Raw genomic sequence first — 26,787 nt, forward strand, 5'->3', positions numbered from 1 at the left:
CTCGACCAACCTCGAACTAGCCTTCTAGCCTCCTCCATCAACCTTGCGTCCTTCGGATATCTTCCCATCCTTCACGAGCTTCCTTCGGCCTCATCTTAGTTATCGAGTTCTCCTTGCCAAGTCACATTAGGACTTACCTTGCCAAGATCACATGCTTGGACTTACAACCTTTGCCAAGATCACACTTGGACTTTCCGTTGCCTGGCTCCTCACTAGGACTTCCCAATTGCCTAGCTCCTCACCAGGACTTTCCACTTGTTTGGTTCCTCACCAAGACTTTCTCCTGCCTAGCTCCTCACTAGGACTTCCCGTTGCCTGGCTTCTCACCAGGACTTTCTCCTGCCTAGCTCCTCACTAGGACTTTTCAAATGTCTAACATCCAGTTAGGACTTTCCCAGTCAAGTTTCCTGTCAAACTTGACATACTTGACTTGTATTATCATCAACTTGGTCAACCCTTTTACCATTTTCATAACTGGACAATTGCTCCAGCAATCTTCTTATATTGTCAAACATCAAAACTCAAATCCTGACTCAAGCTTGACTCAACTCAAATTTAGTCAAACTGGTCAAACTTGACTTAGGGGAATTGCCCCAACATTGTATACCTCAAGTCGAAGGAAACTTGTACTCGTGTTGTAGTAAGAACTTCACAGACATATCTATATTTATGTAGAGAACCATATGAAGTCTTACAACGAGTCACTCCAATGAACTAGTTACCATAACCAACATCCACGTTTAACTCTCGACATCCTAAATCTCCAGCGAGTGAGAAAACAATTACTTGGTTGAACCAAGGAGTATAACCCATGCTAGTATTACAGAATTGATGATGTCCGAATGCATCAATTCGATGACTAGGGAAATTTCAATATATTCATAATTGCACATGTAGAGATAATCACTAGTTGCGATCCAATCACAAATTCTCTCATACTATGAATTATATTATGAACATTCAGTAAATGAGTTTAAGACAATCAAACATATAATATGCACTCAAATAGTGAATCTATACTTATCAAATAAATAGAAAAAAACTGTAAGGCGATTGCCTTAAGACATCCCTCAAAATCTAACATGAGTGCTCAGAGATGGATGAAAATTTAGAGAGTGTTTCACTGAGGTGCAACCACATCTTTTGCATTACAGGCACCCGGGGGTGGTCCAAGTGCTCGGAAAGAGCTTATAAAAAGGTTTTTGACCAGAGTCTTCAAAACAGGACTTGCTCTGACTTTCATGCTCATGCGTTACTTTGAGAAGACTCTGACGACACTGAAAGACTGCTCTGACAACTGACAATCAAGAAATTGTGTTTCTACTTCTTTCTTGTTAGTAATATTTATTTTACAGTTTGTATACTCAAATTTTGTAATCCTATTTTTGAATTGATAGTGATTGTCCAAGAAAGCATTCAACGAGTGCAGGCCTTGGAGTAGGAGTCGTCGAAAGCTCCGAACTAAGTAAAAAAAATACTTGTGTTAGTACTTATTCTTTGTTCTTTCTCCTTTACTTTGTGTTTGTTTTAACTTTTTATAATTGAAAAAGTGATAAATGCTATTCAAACTCCCCTCTAGCATCTTTTTATATCCTACACTATCACCCATGTGAGTGGAAGTTAAAGAACGGTCAACACGGAGGTTGACCATTAATCCAGACGCCTGGAATGATTCCAGGCATCCGAACTCCAAGCGTTTGGATCCATTCCAAATGCCTGGATTGGGTGGCCACGTCACTCGGAGCCATTGTAGAGACGATGTCTACATCAATAGAATTTAGGTGCCTGGATCACTTCCAAGCGCCCAAGATACCCGAAGTCATCCAGAGCAGTTGAGCAGACCATTGCCAAGTGGATCAACATCAACTGAATCCAAGTTCCTGTATTGTTTCCAGACACTTGGAAGGTGTCACGTCAACAAACAGTTATATCAAAGATGAAGGCTAATGACTAATGCTTGAAGTTATAAATAACACATTTGTATTCATTTCTGTCGGTCTTGTTTTTCATTGCTTTCATGCTTAATCGTTATGAGGAGCTTCTTCACCTCTGACTTGTGGTCGAAGAAGGAGATATTCGTAGTGCGCTTCATAGTCTTGGAGTAGCAACATTATAGTTGCAAATCAAGTAAAGTTGGTCTCTTCTTTTTATGTTTTCATCACTCTTTATTTAATGCGTGTCTTTGCTAATTCAATAACAAGAGAAACAGTTGTTATTTTATTTGCAGGTTCGCTATTTACCCCTCCCCTTAGCTCTTCGAACCGTTCTCGCTGCACCAACATGGATGACAAAGAAGTTTTGAAACACACTTCAATAGAGAGTTAGACTGACACTAGGGAGATCTTGACAGACCACTCCGATGCTCAAGTTAGAATTTGCTTGAGATGGTATGCAGGAAAAAGAAGATGGGGAAGGAGAAGAAGACTTGGTGGAGTTGTAGAGAGTTCAGATCCCTTTTACTGACTTTCTCTGGTATTTTTATAATCGTCCGAAAAGCATCTCCAAGCAGACGTTGCATATTCCCTTGCCATCATTCTCATATGTGCCATCAAGGATATCAGATTCGACAATCGTTAGTTGTCTTTTCATTCACTAAGTGTCACTTGTCTGAAGGATGACATATAGGCGACCGACTCTAACAATCTCATAACTGTCTCTCCATTCACCTAGTGTCGTACATCATGGGATATTCGCAGAGGAATGATTTCAATGATGAGGAGGTTATGTTGTCCCTCACGTATTTTAAGCAAGCCACTTGAGGTGTAAGTTGGATATGAGGATGAGAAGACAAGAAAATGGAATTATTCTGAAGTGACCTTGAGCGTAGACAAATTTTGAATCTAAGACTAAGGCCTGGAGGATGTTGACAATTGAGGCTGAGCCAAGTAAATGTTATCAGTATCTGAGACTGGGGCCTACAGGATATCGACGATTGAGGCCAAGTTAAGTAAATGATGTCAGGATTTAATATTGAGGCCCGAAGGATATTGATAACTAAGGTTAAACTAGGTTGATATTGTTGGAATATAAGATTGAGACCTAGAGAATATCGACGATTATGAATGAGACGAATACCAGGATTAGGAATTGAGACAGAAGTCACTATAGCCATCTTACACTTGATCAGACTTGAATAGAATGAGCACGCCAAGTCTATTCAATCTGATCTGAGTCTTGTGAGTAGAACCCAATTTCTTTGGATCATATTTGATCCATCCTAACTTTAACTGATAGATCAGGATGACCTTTAACTGCACGCGACACATAGGGCCCTAGAAAACTGCCGCATCAATATAAATTTGACTTGTTTTCAAATTTGTAAGATGTTGAGTCCAATTGAATTCTTTCTGTGGCAAAGCACATGTTTTCAAGTACTTTCTCTATATTCCTCACCAATTTCAAGAGGAAAGGAACTCATTCAATGGAGGACAAACGTGAACGTGACTGCACTACTCGACCATGTTGACAAAAGCAAGGAGCAAAAGGCAGGCGATTTGGCTCTTTGCCTGCCTTTATTGTTCTTTACTGATCCCTCATTCCATGCATGAACGAAAGTGATTCGGATTCCGCAAGGATCACGCGCTCAGATCAATGCCTTCCCTCTCTACCCGTGAAAACTAAAAAACTTGCCGTCTCATCTCATGTCTTCTCCTTGCCGCTTGGCAGAATGGCACTGTTCTCTTTCTGGCACACTAGATTTCAATTCACTGCTGGTGCTCTGGTTTGGACAGATAGCAATCTGCTGCAAATCCGTGCCTCGAAATCAATCCATGATTTGATGAACAGCAGCTTGTCCAATCCAGAGCTGTTATTATTAGTCAACTTTGTTGTTCATCTTATGCAGCATAGTTCTAACGGAGGTAGAATATCTATTTCCATCTCTTAATTTAGGAAATTGATAAACAGAAAGTGTAAAGTATCATTCGTTGCAAATATTACCTTGTAAATCATTCACAGTCCATTTCCTCACACTCCATCCTTGCAAACATCACCTTAGTGTGTGGCCCCAATGCTTCAACCTCAAGCCAAGCCAGTAACACTCATCATGATTCATCACTGCCGTCTGTCGTTTGAGCTGGAGAAAAATAAGCTGCATATGGCAGTGAACGCTGATCATTATGATCGATATGGAGAATACCATTGGGAGGAACTGCACTAAGATATAATCGATCGTGTATGCTCTCTTCACTCGATGATCCTCCACAAACATACAATTCTGGGGCTTTCACGTAAACCACCAAGAGATGTAATTTATTAAATGCTGGTGGTCCAAATTTTTGGCGTGTAATTAAGAGAAAAACAACACTACTAGAGCGAGGGAGCTCACAGGTCCACCTACAGCCGACCTTTGCAATTAATAAATCCCTGTCCTACACACTTCCCTTCCACCGTTGGGATGAGAACGTCGAGGGTTGAACCAGTGTTTATGATCAAAATGCTAGCTTCAAATAGGAAATACAGGTAGCTGCCGGAGCCTCTGAAGGAGAAAATGGAAGAAGATAAATTGAGGACGATCGACTGCTTGAGAGGGAGGCTGTTGGCCGAGAGAGTGGCTTCAAAGGCTGCTAAGGAGGAAGCAGATAAGTTAGCCAAGAGGGCAAGTGCTATCTGAACACCACCAAGAAAAGCAACTCTATCTTTTGATTTATTTTTTCTTCTTTTCCCTTACACATCTTCAAGTTTCTGCAGTTGCAAGAGCTGGAGGGGAAGCTTGCTGAAGAGATCAAATGCAGAGACAGAGCTGAAAGGAAGCTCAAGAAAGCTATAAAGAAATTGGAATCCAGCAGTGCATTAGGCGGCAATCGGCAAATGGAAATGCCTCTGAGTTCTGTCAGTTCTTCGTCCTCCCAATGCTTTTCTGTGGCTCGAAGTGGTCTGCAAGATGTCGAAATGAGGCCTTGTTCTTTGGTGTCAGAGGATCTTATCAAAGGCGATGATGCCTCTGGGAGTTCAATGGGGGAATCAGCTCATCGAGTGGTTTCTCAAGATGACAATAAGTTGGCACTTGTTCCAGTAGGAGGGCAGCCGGTTGATACTAAGGACAACGTGCAGCGGGTTCTTTTGGCACTAAGAAATGCCAAAGAGCAATTGATTCAGTCTATAAGAATGAGGGCTGATATATATCCTTCAAGGGATTACTTTGCTTATCAGAGAATTAAACTGCCATAGTTCAACTGTCTTCTGCCAGATTTCCTATTAAATTTGAGTAAAAAGAAGATATATTATTATTATTATTGGATAATTAGTGTAGATTAAATTTGATTAATCTACTGGCCGCGGACGAATTCGATTAACATGCCATATCAACGATCCTCGTGCCGCACTTACATCCAGTGACAGGCCTCCACCTCACCGATCCGCGTCTATCGAATTTTAATCAAATCCGTCCGCTCATCTCAACGCGATCAACGGACGTAGTCACCTCAAATCCGTTCCGAAGTCATCTAAACTCGTCTCGGCCACTATAAAACCATCACCTGGTCGGGTCCTTTCCATCCCATCGAGTTCGAGGCTCCCAGGTGTCTTGCCTTCCAGGTTAGATTTCGCCCTCCGATTAATCGATCGTTGGACTGTGAATCTTTTTATCTGATATTCAATCCGTCTCATGTTAATTTCTTGGTTTGTTTTAGGATTTGTTGTGATTCTTGATTCGTCGGAGGCGAGGTGATGTCGGGGCGTGGAAAGGGCGGCAAGGGTTTGGGCAAGGGCGGGGCGAAGCGCCACCGCAAGGTGCTCCGCGACAATATCCAGGGTATCACCAAGCCGGCGATACGTCGACTGGCAAGAAGGGGAGGCGTAAAGCGCATCAGTGGCCTCATCTACGAGGAGACTCGTGGCGTGCTCAAGATCTTCCTGGAAAACGTCATCCGTGATGCCGTCACCTACACCGAGCACGCGCGCCGGAAGACTGTCACTGCCATGGACGTTGTGTATGCCCTGAAGAGGCAAGGAAGGACCCTATATGGTTTCGGTGGTTAGGGTTTTGTCTTTGTCAAAAGTCTTGCTGTCAAGAAAATTGGGGAAACAATTTGTCATCCTGTGTTGAAATTGCGGTATTAGGGTTTTTGCTATAACTATGTGGTGTTTTTGTTGCAATTGCTAAAGGTTTATGAATTGCTGCTGGTTTGCAACATTTTCCCCTCACGTTCAAGTAATCGGTTGCTTTGTTATCGTTGTGGGATGCCTTATTTAAGCTATTGGTGGTATTTACATTTATTTTGAGTGAAATATATTAGATGGTTTGTTTTATTTCGATATGTAGGCTCTCTATTTGGTTTATATCTTGTCCGTATCATTTTGTATATTTGCCTGGGGATTGATTGAGTAGTTGATTGGTACTGCAAGTTTTGTGCAGTGACCTTGTGTGCATCTCTTTTGGCTTAAGGTTGTTAATTGGTACTATGCCCAATTTGATGAACTGGTTTTATGGCAAGTACTTTAAGTCAGGAACTTGGAAATATTTTACCCTCTATCCCACAATAACTGTTTTTTTATAAATGTAGCATTTGTTTATTTATCTTTAGAAATTATGATATGAACAGTTTTGTGGATGTGGAATATAAAACTGGTGATTGATCGACTTGGCTGAGCACTTCTTTCTTTAGAAAGTTGCTTTGACTTGTCCTTGTGGTATGATTACGCAGGCTTTCTGTCATTACAAAGGTCTTTGTTCATTCTCTTCTACATTGCTGTCTTATTGTGGTTATTCTGTTCATTTTAGTCTCATGTTTTTATAATCTTTGAAGTTCATTTTCTGTCAAAAAAAAGAAACTGCATTATTTTTAGCCCTTATGTGTCTTATCTATGTTTTTTGACTAGTTAGCCTGAGACTTCGTGGTTCTTATTTGATTGATCGTGATCACTTTCTGATTCAAGTTGGCAATTAAACTTTTGAACCATAAAATACCAAACTGTGATGAAATATTTTGAAGAATGTCTGTACAAGTGTAGTGTGCATGTCAAATTTATGCTGCTTCTGTTGGCTAAGTAAATCCACAACATGAATTTGTGCTGGCTAAGGAATCATGACGTTCTAAAATATTGAAGCATAAATTCATGCTGTGGTGTTATGATTATTTAATATTTGTCTGATTATCAGTATTTAATATTCTGTTCTGCTTCTAGTTTTGATGCACTTATGTTTTTATCTCACAACTCATCTTATATGGAGCCATTTGACACTAAGTCACTTTTTTCCTCTTCTTATTTAGCATTTGTTGGTTAGAGAAGTGAATTGTTGAAACCTTGTCTCTGTAAACCTGTTTCTTTGGAATGATAAACTATTGACTTTATTCTCTCTTGTCAATTAGAAGCCTTTGGGAACTCGAGACAAAGGCAGATATAAGGTATTCTCTCTTGTCAATTAGCAGCCTTTCTTATAATCTTAGGCTTTCATGATTGGTATATTTTCAATTTTGAATATAGTCTGGTTTCTGAAGTGAGAGTTTTCATTTCTTTTGATCTAGACCTTGCTTGTTGATTGATATACGATCCTAGTTGATAGAACACAGTTTTCAAATTCATGTTTGCAGTCATGATTTCAGAGCTTAGTTATCATAGTTCGGGTTATCTGACTGAAATGGAATGTTTGTATGTTGAATTAAATTAATCTTCAGGGAAACTTGATTGAAACCTGTATGTTTCTTTTTCTATTCCTTTTTTTGTGTTAATTTCATTAACTTACTATATGCACTGTTGTTCGTTTAAGAGGAAAGATGGGAACTTCGAACTGTCTAGGTGGTCCAGTAACTAAAGAAATTTATGACAAAGAAACTCATGCAAATTACATAAATTCTCAAACGACTAATGTTGTAAGAGAACCCCTTACTAACTTTGCTCAATGTCTTCTGACGGTGCAATATATCGGCCGATATGATATGCTGATAAGAGAAGGCGACACGGCAAGTTTGTAAAGTCAAATTTCTGATTAGTCCAAGTCAAAATCAAGACCACGTAACAAATCGTGTCTTCGAAGCCGCGTTCGAGAGAGTTGGGGTCCGTCACGCTCCCGCCCGTCCGTTCATTTCTTCATCCTTCTTCTCGACGATCTCCGCCTCCCTCACCGGCGCTTCCTCCTCCTCCTCCTCCATGGGCGACGCATAGGGTTAGGGTTCCCCCTCATTCTGTGCCACTTTGACCCTACTTCTTCCACCACCCATGTCCTCCGGCTCCGTCCTCGTCATGCCCTGGTGGAAGAGCAACATCAGCGCCGACAATCTCATCTCCTCCTCCCCTTCCTCTGCCTCATCGTCTTCCTCGGCTACCTCCTCTGCGCCGAGAAAGGGTCGATTGAAGGACTCCCGCTTCTTTCCTTGGATCCGACGTGACGAGCATCCTCGGCTCACCCGCCAGCGCAAGCTCCGCCACCTCACCGACCTCGAAATCGAGGCCTTGTCCCTCGAGGATCCCTCGTTCGCATTCTCGAGTTCCACACCGGTCTCGCGCGCCGGGAGCAAAGGAGATGCCTTCCCCTCCCGATCTGCGTCCTCGCCCATGCTGTTGCCGCGCCCGCTCCCCCTTCCTGCCGTCTTGGTGCATCGAGATTCGGCCTCGGACCGGGGGTTGGGATCCTCTACGGTAATTTCCGTAGGATGTCCTCTTCCTTCGCCGTTGGAGACTTTGGGCAGGGCGGAAGGGGATCAAGGGAATGGCACTGTCGCCGAGCCCTTGGCCCTTGCATCTGTTGCTAGAAGGTATGAATTTTTGTTGTTGTTATTGAGTGTAAATATCTGCGCTCGACACGTGTGTTGTGAGATCCTTGGGGCTCATTTTTTTCTCTTACCCTGCATATTATTTATGTTTGTATGGAATCTTGGTTTCTTTTCTTTGTAGTCCTGACGGTTCACCATGAAAAACATTTATATGATTTTTTTTTTGACAAAATTGAGGTTCTTAACATTGACATTAGATGGAATCTTGCTTCACATGATTCCTTCTTTCTTTTGGTCTAATATTTTAGCATACACCCAGGTCTTTCAATAACTGCCAGGTGCTTTGTGTATAGTTAGCGTAACTTTTTTTCCAGTTTCACTATTTTCTGTAATAGTTTTGACGTTATGATTGTGAGTATTAGCATATCATCACTGCAGTGGTGTCTTTATGAGAAGACATGAATGGGAAATTATTTTAGTGTGAGCATATAATTATATTAATTTGGTATTAGAACAAGAGCTTCATTATTCATTTTGGTGTACAGCAGGATGAGCTTGAAACAAAAGTAGATTCACCAGTTCTTTATATTATTTAAACTCCCTTTTTTTTTGAAAAAAAAATAATTATTTAAAACCCAAGTCTTGAAAGGGAAAGATCACCAAATGGAATCTCCCTTTCTATGATTTTCAACAAAACTAAATCCATCTTTAATGGAACTTTTTAATGCATATATGCCCAGTTTTACTTATTGTTTGAAGATAAATCACACTATAATTGCATTTAGAAATCCATCTTACTGGTTTCCCCTGTCTTTTTAGAGCCAGATAAAATTACCAAGTTTTCTCTACCAAAATATCATTCTATCTCAACAATTTAATGTTCCCATTGACTCCTTGCCTCTCCTAATTAACACTAATATTGGTTTTAGAGGGCTTGTCTTGTTGCTAAAAATCATTCAAGCAGTAGGTTGTTGTTTAGGTTAAGGATTACGGTCTCATCTGCATTGTAATGGTTGTGAACAATTGCAACTATGATTATTGTTAATTAGCCCTACAGGCATGTTGCTGGGATGTAGGGAAAAAAAGGAAACTTCAAAGAAATAAGAAATCCAAAAAGAGTGCAAAAATTAAAATCTTAAGGGTGCGTTTGGTTCAAGTTATCATGTATAACCTTGGTTATGTGATTACTAGGTAATCACATAACCAAGGTTATGGGGAATAAAACATAACCAAATGTTGTTTGGTTCAAACTAGGTAATGCAACAAAAACTTGTTTGTTTGAAGGTTTAATGAATACCTTAGTTTAATATTTTACCGTATTACCCTCAGTTACAAAATCAACTATACATATTATTATTATTATTATTTATTTATTTTATGTTTTTTTGCTTTTCTTTTTCTTGTATATTTTTTTACTTTTTTATGTGTTTTTTTTTATTTTTTTAATGTTTTTATATTATTTATATTTATATTTTTTTACATTTTTTAAAATTTAATTTTTATTTATTTATTTTATTTTTAAAATTTTTTTTTTTTTAAATTTTTATAAATTTTTTTTATTTTTAAAATTTTTAAATTTTTTTAATTTTTTAAATTTTACATTTTTTAAAAAAAATTTAATTTTTTTATTTTTAAAATTTATATTTTTTAATAATTTTTTATTTTTAAAAATTATTTATTTTTAAAAATTTTAAAATTTTTTAAACATTTTTTTTTACATTTTTTAAATATTTTTTTACATTTTTTCTCTTTTTTCCATGTTTTTTTTTATCGGAGGGTATTTTTGGTAAAAAAAATTCGTTAACCCCGGAATCAAGAAAAACCTTACTTTTCTGAGGTTTTCCGATTCCGGGTTGCATGACCCTTTTGTTGACGTGTCGGGTATGGAACATTACTCGGGAATCATCGAATACCTAAACCAAACAAGGTTTTTGTTGATAACCTTGGATGGATAACCAAGGTTATCAAGAATAACCCCGAACCAAATGCACCCTAAAGGTCTTAAGTACTCTTGAGGTTATTCATCATCCAACATTACTGTAGCAGTTGTATTTGACATACATTGATGCTAACCGAAAAATATTTGGGCATTCTGTTCATTTTATTTCACTGCTTGTAATTATTGCTACTCTTTTAGGCTACAATTTTATATGATCTTCGACAGCATATGGTTGGTGATAATTGAATAAGTAATTTCATTTGTCTGTGGTAAGAAATATTTTCATTGCTACATTGCTTAGTTCTTTTGATTTTAATACCAAAGAAATGTTGTTGAATTGCATTTATTACACTCCAGTAAGTCAGCTTACCAGACTAATCTCCAGAGTAGACAACATGTTGACAAGCCATCAAATCTGACAACAATTAGTTACCGTAGGAAAGTATTGCAAGATCCAAATTCTTCTGGGACTATGAACTTTAAATTGAAGATTCCTGCTAATACTGTTGCAATTGGTGATTTTTCAAGCCCTATTGCTACTCCTGTACTCAGCCCTAGGAGATTGAGTAGTGCAGACTATTTGGCTTCTGGCAATGGCAGTACGGGCCTTCAAGTGTGTTCAGCACCAGAGGTCTCTACCATGGGTCTGGTGACAGTTTCTTCTTCACAGACTTCACCTGATAAGATGATTCATAGTCCCGAAAATTTTCCATTTTCTACTCCAAATATTCAAAGTAATACTTCAAAATCTAGAAATCCTAGTGGGCCTTCTTCACCCTTGCACACAAAGAAGTTCCCAGAGAACTCAAATACAAGATACGACGGTGGTGGTAATGTAGAAGTGCACCCACTTCCTCTTCCTCCTGGGGCATCACCTGCTTCTCAACCAACTTTTTCTCATCAGAGTGCCGCAAAAGCAGAGTTGTCGCACAAGACTAATCAATGGCAGAAAGGAAAACTACTTGGAAGTGGAACATTTGGCAATGTTTATGAAGCCACTAACAGGTAAAAACATTTATAATCTTCAATAGGTGGTATTTAGTTCCTTTTCTTTTTTCCTTTCCTTATAATTTATACACTTCGACAGACACACTGGTGCTTTGTGTGCAATGAAAGAAGTTAATATAATTCCTGATGATCCCAAATCAGCTGAATGCTTGAAGCAGTTAGAGCAGGTTAGTTCTCAATATCATAGTTAGTTAATATATTTACTTAGATTATTTTGCAAGCCATATTACCTTCTCATTGGGTTTTTTCCACCTCGGTACAAAGTTAGCCAAATGCGTAGACATTAATGGTTTAGTATCAACCTCTGTCATCTTCCCTAATCAGCTGATAATTTCAATTTCTGATGTCACTTGGTTGATATTTGCTTATTTGTGCTTTAGCTAATTTTGATTAACTTTTGTTCACTTTTCTGCAGGAGATAAAGTTTCTTAGTCAATTTAAGCACCCAAATATTGTTCAATACTATGGGACGGAAACAGTGAGCTTTGTTTGTGGTTATCCTGAATCTGTCATCTTTGCTCTTTCACATCTTTATTTAGGATTTCAATTTTGAATATGCAGATTGAGGATCGCCTATACATTTATTTAGAGTATGTCCACCCTGGATCAATTAATAAGTATGTTTGTCAGTATTGTGGAGCTATGACAGAATCAGTGGTGCAAAATTTCACCCGTCATATATTGAATGGGCTGATTTACTTGCATAGTAAAAACATCGTGCACAGGTCAGTGTTCTGATGCTAGTGAATCTCATTGCATATGTTTGGCTGTTCCTTTAGTTATCATGGGTAAACTTTGTTCCCCCTTAATTGCTTTCAAAAAATAATTTTTTTGCTATTCTGCCCAGAGATTGTATGGCAACTCACAAGTTAGAATTAGTTAATTTAAATGTTGTCAGAAAAGAAATAAACTATATTCTAAATGTTGTCCAATTTTGCATATTCATTAGGTTCTTATTGTTGATTTTTTTTTCTGTGTTTTTTTTTTTCATGATGCTTTGTTGCCATGATCATTGAAACTATTCTAATATATTCACTTATTTATTTTTACCTTCTCAATGAACATGATATATGTTGAAAATTGATGCTCAAAAATACATGTTGGATTTATCTCAAGGAGTTTATTCAGGCAATGAGTTAGATTCTTCAGCAAGTTCTGATGGATTGAATTAAATGGAGGTCAATTTCGTTGAGAGCAGTGGCAATCTCTGATACAGAGAAAATAAGATTAAGGAGAATGATTTTCATGTTATAATTCAATTCCACTTGCCAAAGGAGTGTGCAATTTTTTTCCATTGCAAGGATCTTGGGAGTTGAATTAGCATGTAACATAGAATGAGGCCAGGGAAAAGGATGTAGATTATAATTTATATTATTCCTTGGAAAGCTGTATGGTATGGGTATCAGTCTATTAGAGGTACTGATTGTGATGAAACTACATGCAGCAGGGATTCCTTGTAAATTTGGTTTAGAGGTACAAGATTAATAAGGGATAGTGATGTGGCTTGAACTAAATAGGTTAGACATGATGAGAAATATCTCGGAACCAATATTCTCTGTGATGATTTTTCTTAACTAAACATCTATTTTACTATGATGCAGTGTTTTTATAGCTAATTATTCTAACCTTAAAAAAAGTCAATCTTCAGGTGCAATAATTAATAATGAAACTATAAAACATTCTCAATGATCATTTACTGCATCCCAAAGACTGGTACTTAGTGAGACAATCCAAAGAATCAAAACTTTGTCAAAGCCTTATCAGAAAATCTGAATATGAAATCTTTGGCATTAATGGATCTGTTTACATGGGGTCCTTTTGTGCTGCAGATTCTATTTGTGCAGTTAACATGGCATGTTGTGCGCATGCCTTTTGTTATGTTTCACATGCTCTTTCTCCTATATCTATGTTGCGCTTTGGTTAGATCTTGTAACTAAAGCGTGTTAGTTTCCTTAGTCCATTTTCTCATGGGTCCCACCTCATTTTCCTTCAAAACCAAAATCATATCCTAAAAGAAAACATGTAACATTATAGACTCCCTTCTATTCACCAAAGGCCAGAAGATTAATCCTATATGTTTTCTTGCCTATGTCTATCATGATCGTTATTCGTTGGAACGATAAATTGCCTGCGGGGGTCTAATTTCTTAGTGGTTCTATTGCTTATCATTAACGATTTTCTGGGACTCACTTTTTGATCATCTATTCTTTCATTTTGAAGAGAGAAGTTGCATATACTGTTGCAACCTTGTGTATGATTTAATGATGCACACCTTTATCCCAATCAAATGCTAACCACTATACTATATATATCAGAGGCATATTGTCTGGATTTTTTTCTGAAATATTTCATCTGTTATGATTTTAACAGAATGCATGCAAAAGGAGAATTTGAAATTTCTATTGCCAATAAGGTGTAAAGAACAGAAAGCCACTATATGCTCTTTTTTTGCCTGAAGACCGCCAGTTCTTGATGGTTTTTGTATTTCAATTTATGAATACAAATTATATTTCTGGAATCTTCTATATGCCACTAGTAACTTTGCACTTCGTTAACGTAGGCCATGTTTATTCATAGAAAGAATGCATTGTTTAGACACATATGTAACTCTAATCGCTAGTTCATTCCTACAGAGATATCAAAGGGGCAAATTTGCTGGTTGATGTGAATGGCGTTGTAAAGCTTGCTGATTTTGGGATGGCAAAACATGTAAGCTTACCTTTATGGGTATAATTGAGCTTTAATTTGTACACCAAGAATTATAATTCTTTCTGATATGTGTTTTATACTATAGAATCTGCATTGTGTGTGCTTTGGAGGGTAAATTATCTGATGTCATGGTATTGTCTATGTTTCCTTGTTATTGGTCTAGTTAATAGTCAATATACAACTAGTTCGTTGTGTTAGAGGTAACACTAACAGCAGATATCTGAATAGTTTTTCGAAAAATAAACTTGCTAATTTATGTCTCTTTGAATATTCTCTTCTTTATACATATTGATTTTCTGGTTCTATTTTAAGATTTGTAATGAAAATAATATTTGAAAGAAAATATTTATAATGGTAGTGGCCAAATAAAAAAAGATTTAAACAACTAATGAGTTGCCAGTGTGCCACATTGACTAACATTAGTAATTTGATTTTTTTTTTCTTTTTCCCTTTAATCAGTTAAGTGGAGCAGCACCTACTTGTTCATTGAAAGGTTCACCGTTTTGGATGGCTCCGGAGGTATATCTTTTTCTTCTTGTTTTTTCCTCAAGCAGAATTCATTTTTTGCTTCTCCTTAGTAGTTTCATTTTCTCTTGTATAAATTCTTTCAATTGGTCACTTTATTGAAGAATTATCTGTTTTTTGTTTGGTGACATAAAATAAGTTGTTTGACTCTAGAAAAGCAGTGTACTGTCAGAATCTATAGCATGACTAACATGATTTGCTTCCATCGTCATAGGCATACCTTTGACAGGTTTGTATAGCTAAATAGGATAAGTACTTAATGATATGTTTAGCAATATTTGGTCAAAGCTCCTGAACTTTGTAATTTGAGGCAAAAGCATTGTATCTGAATTGTCTTATGATGGTGGGCCTAGTAGAAACATTTATACCTTTCTGGTTGGCCTACTGTTGGAGCAAAAATACTTGTGCAGATGAACTTCTGTAAGGCATTAACTTCCATCTTATGCAGCAGTATCACTAGCAGAAGCAAGAGCGTGGATAGCACAGGTATTCTGCTGGAAGGAGAGAGGATGCCATTTCCAGATGCACTCCAAATATTCTACGAATAAATCTAGCTTTTCTTTTGTATTTAGAAGCCAGTTTAGTTGAAGCGTATGCTTCTATATCATGCAGAAGCTTGCAGAAATACTAGCTCCTCACCTAATTTATTTAATATTCACTTGGCAGCATGTAAATCCAAACCTCGGAGATTGTTTTTCTGTAAACTCAATGTGTTTGTATTTTAAAAATTATAGTAGTTTGTCACATACGTAACTCTTCTGAACACTGAACCTGTTTTTTGTTCCAGATGTTGCAGGCTACTTTTAACAAAGAAATTGGATATGATCTTGCTGTTGACATTTGGAGTTTGGGTTGTACCATCATTGAGATGTTCACAGGGAAACACCCATGGAGTGATCTAGAAGGGGTGTGTATTGTGTTGGGATCTGTGGCATTATTGTAGATGCTGCTAATATCTAGCTTAATATAGTTGCATTCTTTTTCCCAATTCCCTGATTAGTAAAGAAAAACCCTGATCTAGCTTATTGGTCTAGTACTTGGTTTCTAGCAAAGGATTTAATTAAAAGGATCAGATGGATAAAATACGGACAAGGGATAAAAAAGATAACTATAGGACCATAACAAGATATGTGATCTCATCGGTGGAATATATTAATAGGTTAAATTATTTTAAAACTTAATTATTTGTTTATGAAGTAATTAGGGGATATATCATTTCTTGTCTTATTTTTCGAAGAATAGATCAATGTTGTAGACTTTTAAAAGAGATTTTACCATTTTGTTTGGATCATCTTCTAATTAATGAAATTTTAAATTCTCATATAGATGTTGTTCCCTATGTGAGATTATTTATTTTTTTCTCGGTGAGATTACTTACTCTTCAGTTGAAGGGGAGTTTTGACTCAAAGGTAAAGTTGTTGTCATGTGATCAAAAGGTCATGAGTTCGAATTCTGGAAACAGCCTCTTGCGAAAAACAAGGTAAGGTTGCGTACAATGGATCTTTCCCTGGGACCCCGCATGGCGGGAGCTTCGTGCACCGGGCTTTTTTTTTTTTAGATTACTTATTCTTCTGTTGCATCAGTCCTGCACTGCACATTTGCTACATATAGGATCTAAGTTCATTTCACTAGGTAACAAAGTTAGTGGTGTTTTCTCGAATCTGTTTAGACCTCAACCCCAATGCTAAATGTGCTTTGGGATGAAAATGAGGTGTTTATTAACTGCATACTCAAAATTTATTTCCTACTGAACCATCTTTCTAAAGCTACTATGGACAAAGTTATTTCCCAAATGTAACGTCTAAGTTATAAAAAAATATGGTATATTATGTTATTGTAAATATCGTATTAAATATTTTTTTGAATTGTTAGTAATTACTAATTAGAATAAAACTATAGTTATGTTTGTGTTAATAGAAAATTAAATTAAATATAATTCGTCCTCATCATTGTGGGTTCATCTCTAGATATTGTAAGTGTAGGTATGTGCTGCTTTTAGTAGGTAGTAGCTTCTAGATCAAATGCTCTCAGATTCTGTCTCATTTGCTTCCTTCCGGCTGTACTGAACATGTTTTTGATTCTTCGTTTTCTCATCACTTGCCAAATAGATTAAAACGAAAACAATGAGGTTGCCAGATAGATATCTAAAGCGTAGCAGGTTAAATTTGAAATGGTGCCCTCTATTTTCTTGTAGATGTACTCCTTTTTCCTTAATTGTCGATTAATTTTGTCTGGAATGATTACAGCCCCAAGCAATGTTTAAGGTCCTCTGTAAAGATCCACCAATACCTGAAACCTTGTCCAGTGAGGGCAAGGATTTCCTCCAGCGTTGCTTTCATAGGAATCCTGCAGAGAGGCCAACTGCAAATATGCTGCTTGACCATCCCTTTCTACGGAATGCCAACCACTACAATATTCACGGTTCTCTCCAGACTTTTGCTGGGATTAAACTCGTGAGTTGCAGATTTCCTTTATTTTGATGCATAGTTCTACCTGCAATTTTTTATAATACTCCATTATGTCTATCTTGACAGGCTAATTCTATTAGTTCAAAAGATCAAAGCAAATCCAAAAGTGAACCATGCATGAAAAGGAAACACGTCTCCAATAGGTAAGCTTGTGTGAAGTTGGGAGATTTTGAATTGAATCTTTTTTGTATCATACCGAAAACAACTCTGATTACTTGTACTCGCAGCGAGAACAATCATTCTCCTCCTGAATTTCCTGAGTTAGCTGCCTCCCTTCTTTCAACTCATTCCGCTGCAAAGGTTTTCCCTAGTTTGTCCCCTCCTCGATCGAGTTACATTGTGCCAGTTCGATCTGTCTCTTCAGCAAATTCCCAGATTGAAGTGCAATTCAGTGCTGGAAATTTTCAATCCCATGCACTGCCCAAACCTTATGGAAAGGAAGACAATAATCAGGTCTGATTAGAGTAGGCTGAGTAGCTATGGACCTGAGGGAGTTAGTATTGTATTTATTATGAGGGATTTCCAGGTCTTAGAATAAATGGAGTTCAACGAGGCTAATATCATTTGAATGACATTAAGATTCTTTAGAAGATTCACAATAACCTCAATGCATTTGTTGAGCTCATGGTATCAGTAGGGTTGTAAACAAGCCGAGCTGAGTCAAATTTTGGGGTGTTCAAGCTTGTTTGATAAGATAACCGAGCCGAGCCGAGCTTAAAATGAACCAAGCTTTTAAAATGAGTGTTCAAGCTTGGCTTGGTTTATTTTTTATGAGCTTGAGCTTGTTTGAAGCTTGGCTCGAGCTTGGTTTGTTTAGATGTTATCAAGCTCTTAATTCAAGCTTAGCTTGAGCTTGGTTCGAGCTTGGCTTGAGCTTGGTTCGTTTAGATGTTATCAAGCTCTCAATTCAAGCTTGTTTGATTGTTTGAAGCTTTTAATTGTTTGATTGGTTATTAAGATTGATAATTTAAATTTATTTATTTATTTTATTTTATTTATTTATTTATTTAGGATATTGAAAAGAATTTTATTAATAAATATGGTTCGTGAACATTGTTTACGAACGTTGTTCACGAATGTTGTTCACGAACGTTAACGAGCTGAACACATGTGTTCAAGCTTGTTTGTTTAGCTTAACGAGCTGTTCAAGCTTGTTTGTTTAATTAATCTTATGTATATTGAACGAACATAAACAAGTTCTTACCAAGCCGAACACCAAGCTTGTTCACGAACGCTTAGTTCATTTACAGCCCTAGGTATCAGGTAATGACCACATGGTTCTTCTCCCGTTTTTACTCTATCTCCAACCTTGATACACTAGGTTCGTCAATCACTGATGGATCAGCACCATGTAGTGTTGATCTCCATATTGTAGTTGTACATCCAGTAAACGGATGATAGTATATCTAATGTGTTTCCATCTACGATAGGAATAAAGGTCAACTGTAGATGAAAACCTCACATATTGTATATCATCAGTGTATCTGTTCTCAACCAGTTATAGTTGTGAAGTGAAAGTTCATTTAGAAAATTGTGTCAATATATTTTTTTTTTGTAAAATGTTGACACGTCTACGTTTGCTTCAAATGCTTTGTTGGTTTATTTGTTATTTGCAGCTAACACAAAAACAAAAAGCCCAACAATATTCAAACAAACATGTTTATTTATCCACTCTTCTTCGATTTGATATTTCACCCCATTTACAATTGAATACAAATCCCATTAAGAGAAGTAAGTCATTTACATACTAACGGGCAATATGCTTATGAAAAGGGGAACAACATAACCAATTAATCACTGATTTTGCTTGATGTTATATACCGATATGATCAAGTCTCTGCAAGTGTTAGCTTATATATCACTCTTTAACATTCTTGGAGTCTCCCATTTATTTCTCTTGCAGTGGAGAAATCTTTAGATCAAGTCCTATGTTGACCCCATTGTAAGCTATTGGAGCATACATCCATAGCTCATCCGAGCTCAAGAGCTGCAATATGATCATACTTGGCAGTAAGAGAAGGGATAGTTGAAGTGTTAACTCATAATTTTGAGAAGCATGTTCTTCTAGTTGTTAGTTTTGGTTCTACTTACTTTGATTTGTAGCTGCAAAAACTTCACATAGTCGACAGCTTCCTCCAACATTGTGCTAATGTCAACCTGTTAGATCACATCATTTAGATTACCAGTTTTACTTTCATCGATATATATATTTTTATATATAGTTGAAAATCAGTCATCTGAAGCTTACTTTAGTTCCATTAGGAACCAGGCTTTGTAAGATTTTCAGTCTCTCATTGATTCTTTCCCTCCTTTTCTGTACACAAGATACAGAAATTGGCATTAGAACATGCCCCAAATAATATCGATAGGTGCATCAGGAGAAAATGTTACCCTCGCATATATACTCTGGGGATTACTTGATGGTTCTTCTTGATCCTCTGTGATATAGCTGCAGGAGTCGATAGAATTATCGGTCTTATCGCGGCCTTCCTGAACAAAATTCATAGTCCTCTTCTGGCCTCTCTTAGAAGTTACACTCTTTTTCATCTGCATTTTTGTACTTACATTCGGAGAAACTTGAGCCTTGCCTGACCTCTCTGACGAGATATCAACCATGTGTTTTCTCGTAGTCTTTGGCATTTGATCACCAAGAGGAACAGGAACGATCTGTGGTAGATTCACGCAGGAGAACTCCTCGATCTCATTGCTACTGGCATCAGCATTAATGAAATGAGCCAAATCTTCAAATGCAGAGGTAGAAGAAATTGCCGGCTCAGGAATTTGGCATCCCTCCATGGAACAATGCATGGAAGGCATCGCAGGAATTGCATCTGATTCATTCAGACAACTATAGCCATCGTAGCCAAATTGAGGAGCAAAGAAACCTCCATCTGACCAAGGCACAAGTGGCAGCCTAAAGCTCGGGTCATGCCGATGATCTTGCTCGAAGAGCTGCTCCACTATTTCAGGCACCTCCTCTCCATACGATCCCTCCATTTCCATCGACCTGAGAGATGAGTAGTTTGTGCTGGGGGAGAATGTGGTTCCGGCATTTATACAAGTAGGTGAAGGGCATGCTACAATTGAGGTGGAGATTGACCTAATGAAGAATTTTGTTACTAATTCGATGATTAGGGAAGTCACAAATGAGTGGAAAATGAAGGATTAAGAGCTGGTGCATGAAGAGGAGGATGGTGGTTCTTTGAATGGAGTTAGGTGCAGGTTTTGTTTATATATTATAATAGAGATGTAAGACGAGAAAGAGGTGAGCATGATCATGGGGAGAGGGATAGATTCCAAGAGCTGGAATGTGTGAGTTTTTGCTCATCCTAATTATCAACAGCTATGGTATGATTTTCTCTTCTCCTTCTCTCTTTTTTAATTTTTTTTTTCATCTAGGATTTGGATCAATAATTCTCAGTGATTTACGGATTATAACATGAATACTTCAATTCTAATTATAGTCACATTGACCATTTATCTCTCAACACTTGCTAACATTATATTATAGTAACACTTTGATTTTGATCAACATTTGATAATATTATGGTGTAGACAACATCATAAACAGTTTATTTTTATCATTACTGGTTAATATTATTGATCTTGTCCGATAATCGAGGTAACGAAAGCTGGGGACGTGGTATTTTGATTGACCGTATGTTGACTCCTTGAGACCCTGCAACCACAGCTACGTCAGTATCGAGACAGGGGAAGAGGTCCCCTGCGATGACCCTCCGACGTTCAAGTCAGTCACCAGCGATGTGTGGAAGCAGAGCAAAGTAACGAATAGTAGCAACAACAGTAGATTATCGCATACCTCTACTGAAGCTTGGACCCCCTTTATATAGGGTTCCTGTAGCACGTGCATGCTTCCCTAAGGTGTGCTCGTTTCTCGAAATTTTTCTTGAAAAGATGTATCAGTAAAGTGTTTCTAACACAATACTTTAACAAGTTGAGCATATATTTGAAGTGACAGTGGAAGCTTCTGCCGTACGATCTTCTGTCTGAATCAACCGCCGACCATGCCGCCTATCAGCGCATATGCTCCCAAAAAGATAATATCCAGCTAGCAGTGCCTTTTACTGGGTCGAGTGGGATAGCCGCTCTACTCGGATGAGTGTGTTATCTGACTGAGCGGGGACGCCACTCGACCGTGCTCTTGCATATACCTAGCAATCTTTCTAAGCGTCGGAATCTCAGAACCTCGTCGAGCTGCTATGATTTCGGATCGGATCTTCCTTATCCCGATCGGGCGAACGTGCTACCCGATCGGCTATGGTGAGTGTGCGACTGCCTTGACTGGTCCGACCATGACATTGACCTCCATCATGGTAACGGGATGGGACCTTCCCCCCTTATCACCGCTTCAATTGTATTGTAATAACAATAAGATTATAGCTATTACAATTATTATTATTATTATTATTTAACAGCATTAATAAAAAAGTAAGAATACTTTTAAAAAGTAAATTATATTTTAATAATAAATAAATAAAATATCTGTTTTTGCTCATGTTCTTTTAAAAGGGATTATTTTATAAAAATCACAGCTGCAAGGTCTTGTTACTGGAACTTTTTCAGCCAAGCGTATTTGTATTAATTTTTTTTTTTAAAAAAAAATTAATTCAAGAAATCCGCGGAACGTGGCATGGAACCCACACTACATCCACAGATAAATATTCCTGTCGAGTCAAACCACGATATCGATTCCCTTGTTTACTTGGGAGGGTAGATTTACGGCTCAACGACCATTAAGGCTCGGTGTATCTGGTGTAGAAAATACATGTATCAGTACTTTGATATTCAATTTTTAATGAAAATCCATGTTTGAATGAATCAATTTTAGTGAAAATACTTGTTATATTCCAATAATGTATTTTATTTATTTATACTGTGACGATAATCATCAACTAAATACACACAAACACATTCACATTCCACTAACATTTGATTTTTTTTTATCAAAAAATTTCTTAATTTGCTTTTGGGTGGTAAAAATATTCCAATATTGCTAATTTTTTCCCAAGGTTTTTTATCTAAATTTTTACTTGAAAAGGTGCAAAATAATAATCACTATACGAATCGTACATAGAACAAGAAATATATATATATTCAAGTAATGTGTATTATACTAAGTGGGAGTAGTTGAATGAATACATTCAACCGACACAACTAAGACTTTGAGTGTGATAGATGACCTAGAAAGGAAAGTCGAGAGAGATTTAATTTATTTGAAGAAGCACAATACATCTCGGCGTGGAAGACTTTTTTTTTTAAAAAATAAAAAATTTAAGTGTAAATTTTAAACAAACTAAATAAAAAATAATGCAATTTCAAGTCGATCCATACTTATCGTCCAAAATAATACTACAAATTGGTATTCATTGCTAATTAGAACAAGGGCAGGAAAGTAATCATGTGGAAAACATATGCTCAAGTGCTACCATTAATTATTTGAACACTTAACAAGTTGACTTTAACTTTAAGCTGCCTCTTAATTAAAACCAGAATTAATTCCACTCTTAAAATACCACATGAACAATAAAATAAAAGAGTGCGTGCAAAAACATGGATGGATATTGCTAAAATAAACATATGTTATTTTAGTTATTTTGCCACATTATTATTAATCTTTGTACGGTATTGCCATATTGGTGAGGAACATTTTTGGACAAGGTGCAAATAGAGCATTTAGTGTGTTCTTAATGATTGAATGAGCTATGTCTTTGTTGAATGAAATAAGAATACAAGATATTAATAATTTGCTACTTGTAATCACAAGGATGAAGGGCATTACAAATATGAGTTTAATGTTTTTGTTTATTTATATTATTAAATTTATTAAGCTTGTCTGTTAGATTTTTTTTTTTTATAATGAACAACTAAGGAAGAAGTTCATTCTCACATTTTTCAAGTGATTCTAGTGAATAAGTAACATATAACATATCTTCGGAAAAGAAAGCCTAGGGACATCAGAAAGGGTTAACGATAATCAAACGAGAAATCTTTAACGTACATTATTGCAACCGGCGATCCACAAGAACTCCTGATGAGCTAAATTCAAATTCCGGGGTGGATCGTCATTCGATGATAACCGTGCTCAAGTCTTGGTTCAGAACCATATCATCACGATCGCAGATTGAGCTTCGGAATCTCTTTTTGGTGATCGTCGTTGGATTTCGTAAAACATTAAGGCGGAACGGCTTCTGACTTCGATCCCTACCGTCATTATGGCCGGTGAAAAACTAGTTTCCTTATCTGTAATTTCTGAGTCAATACAGGCCATTTCATTATCATGTAAAAATTTTCAAAATAGCATCAGCATAGCATACTTAAAGACAAAGAACAAGATTTAGATGATATGGATTACAAATACTATGATGCATCGAATACTAGTCCAGGTTAAGGTATGATTCCCTGCTCGCTCGCACTACCATAACTATTTTGCTAAAAAGCTGTTAGGGCATGTCAAAAGACCAACATGCATGGATACACTCATCTGACTGACTAAGCCGGCAAAATGTTTCAAAATGTGAACCGCATAACCATTTTGCTTGCACGACCATAACTAATGATCGAGGTGGACACAAATTTTTCTTTATATGAGAACTGCAAACCAAGAATCTAGTGTAAACCATGTGCCTTTTCCCCTTGTGAATGTGTTGGCCATGGATCCTTAAGAAATTGAATCAAAAGAAACTACCACCTTTGCATTGTTTATAGCAAGATCCATTTTTCAAAAAGGTAAAAAACTTGTAAGGGTCTTGGTAAATTAGTTTAACTGATCCCATCGACTAGAATGTAAATCTGAGTAATGCAGCAAAAACCATTATACACGAAATTGCATACCAACCTTCAATAGTTCTCGGCGACTGTTCTAGAAGGGTAAAGTCTTAGAAGAAAAGTTGCTAAAGACCACAAGCAAATGACGCCGAGGATCTGGAAAACAGCTAGCATGGAAATCAATGCACTACTTCGTTCCATTGCTGAGTTTGTTGATGAATCTTTCATTAAGAACAATAACCTTTCCACAAAATGTGCTCCCTTGTTCAACTGATATAGTCTATATACCTGTTAGGGATGAACATCTTTAAAAATGCATCAGATAAAAGCGGGGGGAAAAAATTCTAAGTTGATACCTCAAAGATTATTGGCAATGCAGGCCAACAAGATGAATTACAATTTGCTAGGTGTATCTCAAATGCATATTGTGCAGCACATCCCAATAGAAATGGAGTGATTGCGACAATAGCAGGAAGACCAATAACAGGCCATATAACATAGGCAGCAAGAAGAGGAGCAAACACCTTGAAACCCATTGTGAAGAAGGCAAAGGAAAGGTAGCCTCTAAGGCCTGTTATAAGGCTCCACCTTTTTGAGCTGAAGTCAAGGTATGGAAGTTGAACATGATCCGCTATTGACAAGAATGCAGCAAGCCCAGCATAGAATATGAACTCTGAAGATAATGATGCAATGATTTCTGTGGAGAGAATTTATAGTTACCAGATGAAACGGGATGAAAATTCAGACATCAGATGTTCAAAGTTTACAAAAATAAAATGCAAGAAACTCATAACAGAAGAAAACAGCAGAAGAGTTTCTAGTTATCAAATATTCTCCAGTAATTTTTCCAAGAAATTACTAGCAAAATTGAACTATCAATCTCGTGACAGCTCGAGTGGTGACAACGCTGAGAAATTTTTAAGAAAGAACTCAAGGAAAGTGGAGACGAATTGCTCACATTGTTGTGCACATTTTCTAAATCGATCCTCGTGCACATTTACTTGAATTCAAGCAAGGGTTGGCTAAAAGTTTGCTAAACCGCAGAACTTTATGAATCGACCAAATTTTAATCATTCTCAACCATTTTCACTACATCTATTTCTAATGAAATCTAACTCCTCACTAGGTAATTTCTTTGAACCTTGAGATTTTCTTTCTAAAACTTCTCTAATGATCTTTATGAGACAATCAATTTCTTCAGTTTGATCAATCAGCCTTGACCAAAACCGATACAACTTGGGCAATCCATATCGTATCAGCCGATTTTGACATCTATGTCATTGATCTTATGCAACATTAGTCATAAGTAGGTTAATTAGGTTTCTTATGTTTAGCAGAATTTTCTTCTATCAGAATAGCTTTTACACATTCAACTTTCTGTTCTGTATCTACCAATATCATAAAAAATGTGCTACAATCTAGTATATTTCTTACTTTTTCATTCATCAAAGCTCACTTAATTGATTGTAAATCATACACCAATAGTAACAACAAACAAACAAACTGCAATCCCAACTATTTGGGGTAGGCTATGAGGATCTCGTCCCACTGTTGGACTCCAACTAAGGTCACATTGCTACAAATTTCCAAATTTAAAGTTTTTAAGTCAATTAAAATTATTTTAAAACAATTTCGGTTGTAAGTTTAGTCATCGGTTTTATTTGACTTCTTATGTTTCATCATAGGTTTTGTACAACTAAGCATAAGCACTGTAACAAAATCACAATATCCATCCTCATAATCATCATCATTAAGCTTGTCCCAACTATATTAGCGAAACATTCCCTATTGTAAGATCATCCATGTTATGTACCGGCCAAGAGCAATAAATACCTGCAAGAATCTCATCTCCAAGAACCGACTCAATGAATGCGCTGAGAAAAAATTGGGGAAAGACGAGAGATGATATCAAAGCTAGAGGACCCAAAACCCACACAATTGTTCCTGTGCCATCCTTGAATGGAGAAGCAATCAGCTTCCTCTCTTCCAACATCTGGTGAGTCAATCCGCAGAACGAAACAGACCCTGACTTCCCACGACGGGAATCGATATTTCCCTGTGTGTAAGAATCAGACTGCAGGATCGAGGAAGATCCCCTCACGCTGCCAACCATGGAGGAAATGTCCTCCATGACCGGCCCATCGTTGGAATTCTCTAAATCAGGCAAGTAGGCGAAGACTTTGCTCGTCCTAATTGATCGACCTTGCGGAAATCCACACAAAGCGACGTCAAAATCACTTTTTTTTTTTTATAAGTGATGGATCAACGAGGCTACAAAGTTTACCTCCAGGTACGTTGATGAAGCGAAAGCTACAATTCTTCCGTCGAAGCACATCGAGTGGACGCTGCAAGCAAAAGTTTGAGCGGGGAAGACTAGGGTTAAGAGGGTTTTGGTTTCTCCGAGTTGCAGCGGAAAAGAGAGCTTACTGCAGCACAGGGAGTGAGCAGGATTCGGCGACGGGAGCCGGACGAATGCCGAGTGGAAAGAAAGGGAACGGAGAGATGAAGGCGGCGGCAGGGAGCACAACAAACGGCCGGCATCAGCGTCGTCATTGCTTCCAGAAGCAGCTCTTCTTCTAATACCTAAAACCTTCTATCTATCGTCACCAGAAATCAAAAGGTGGCAAATGGGGCGGCTCGATCCAAATTAGGGCTCCAAGGATGCATTAAAATTTATATTTTTAATAATTTTAACAATAAT

The 26,787-nt window shown here is 37.3% G+C and overlaps 5 protein-coding genes across 5 annotated transcripts; 3 read left to right on the top strand and 2 right to left on the bottom strand.

The window, feature by feature from the left end:
• Positions 1-4,173: 4,173 nt before the first annotated feature.
• Positions 4,174-5,234, top strand: LOC122018514. The gene is made up of 2 exons (XM_042575852.1): positions 4,174-4,597; positions 4,690-5,234. The coding sequence occupies exons 1-2, from the start codon at positions 4,490-4,492 to the stop codon at positions 5,167-5,169; spliced, it is 588 nt and encodes a 195-aa protein (XP_042431786.1). The 5' UTR covers positions 4,174-4,489; the 3' UTR covers positions 5,170-5,234.
• A 159-nt stretch (positions 5,235-5,393) lies between these two features.
• On the top strand, positions 5,394-6,133 carry LOC122018525 (histone H4). Its single transcript, XM_042575861.1, has 2 exons — positions 5,394-5,535; positions 5,631-6,133. The coding sequence occupies exon 2, from the start codon at positions 5,668-5,670 to the stop codon at positions 5,977-5,979; it is 312 nt and encodes a 103-aa protein (XP_042431795.1). The 5' UTR covers positions 5,394-5,535; positions 5,631-5,667; the 3' UTR covers positions 5,980-6,133.
• A 1,844-nt stretch (positions 6,134-7,977) lies between these two features.
• On the top strand, positions 7,978-17,890 carry LOC122018530 (mitogen-activated protein kinase kinase kinase 5-like). The gene is made up of 11 exons (XM_042575868.1): positions 7,978-8,693; positions 10,948-11,595; positions 11,678-11,765; positions 12,014-12,076; positions 12,160-12,323; positions 14,232-14,307; positions 14,767-14,826; positions 15,620-15,739; positions 17,079-17,285; positions 17,367-17,443; positions 17,528-17,890. Exons 1-11 carry the CDS (start codon positions 8,158-8,160, stop codon positions 17,757-17,759), a joined length of 2,271 nt encoding a protein of 756 aa, XP_042431802.1. The 5' UTR covers positions 7,978-8,157; the 3' UTR covers positions 17,760-17,890.
• Positions 17,891-19,157: 1,267 nt separating this feature from the next.
• Positions 19,158-20,744, bottom strand: LOC121999844 (transcription factor bHLH84-like). The gene is made up of 4 exons (XM_042554481.1): positions 19,692-20,744; positions 19,549-19,614; positions 19,392-19,457; positions 19,158-19,287 (listed from the first exon to the last, which is right to left on the bottom strand). Exons 1-4 carry the CDS (start codon positions 20,301-20,303, stop codon positions 19,189-19,191), a joined length of 843 nt encoding a protein of 280 aa, XP_042410415.1. The 5' UTR covers positions 20,304-20,744; the 3' UTR covers positions 19,158-19,188.
• Positions 20,745-23,186: 2,442 nt separating this feature from the next.
• Positions 23,187-26,742, bottom strand: LOC122018626. The gene is made up of 6 exons (XM_042575999.1): positions 26,514-26,742; positions 26,371-26,431; positions 25,920-26,288; positions 24,443-24,783; positions 24,157-24,374; positions 23,187-23,570 (listed from the first exon to the last, which is right to left on the bottom strand). The coding sequence occupies exons 1-5, from the start codon at positions 26,637-26,639 to the stop codon at positions 24,159-24,161; spliced, it is 1,113 nt and encodes a 370-aa protein (XP_042431933.1). The 5' UTR covers positions 26,640-26,742; the 3' UTR covers positions 23,187-23,570; positions 24,157-24,158.
• Positions 26,743-26,787: the final 45 nt, after the last annotated feature.

The sequence above is a fragment of the Zingiber officinale genome, chromosome 1A, assembly GCF_018446385.1.
Source record: "Zingiber officinale cultivar Zhangliang chromosome 1A, Zo_v1.1, whole genome shotgun sequence".
NCBI lineage: Eukaryota > Viridiplantae > Streptophyta > Magnoliopsida > Zingiberales > Zingiberaceae > Zingiber > Zingiber officinale.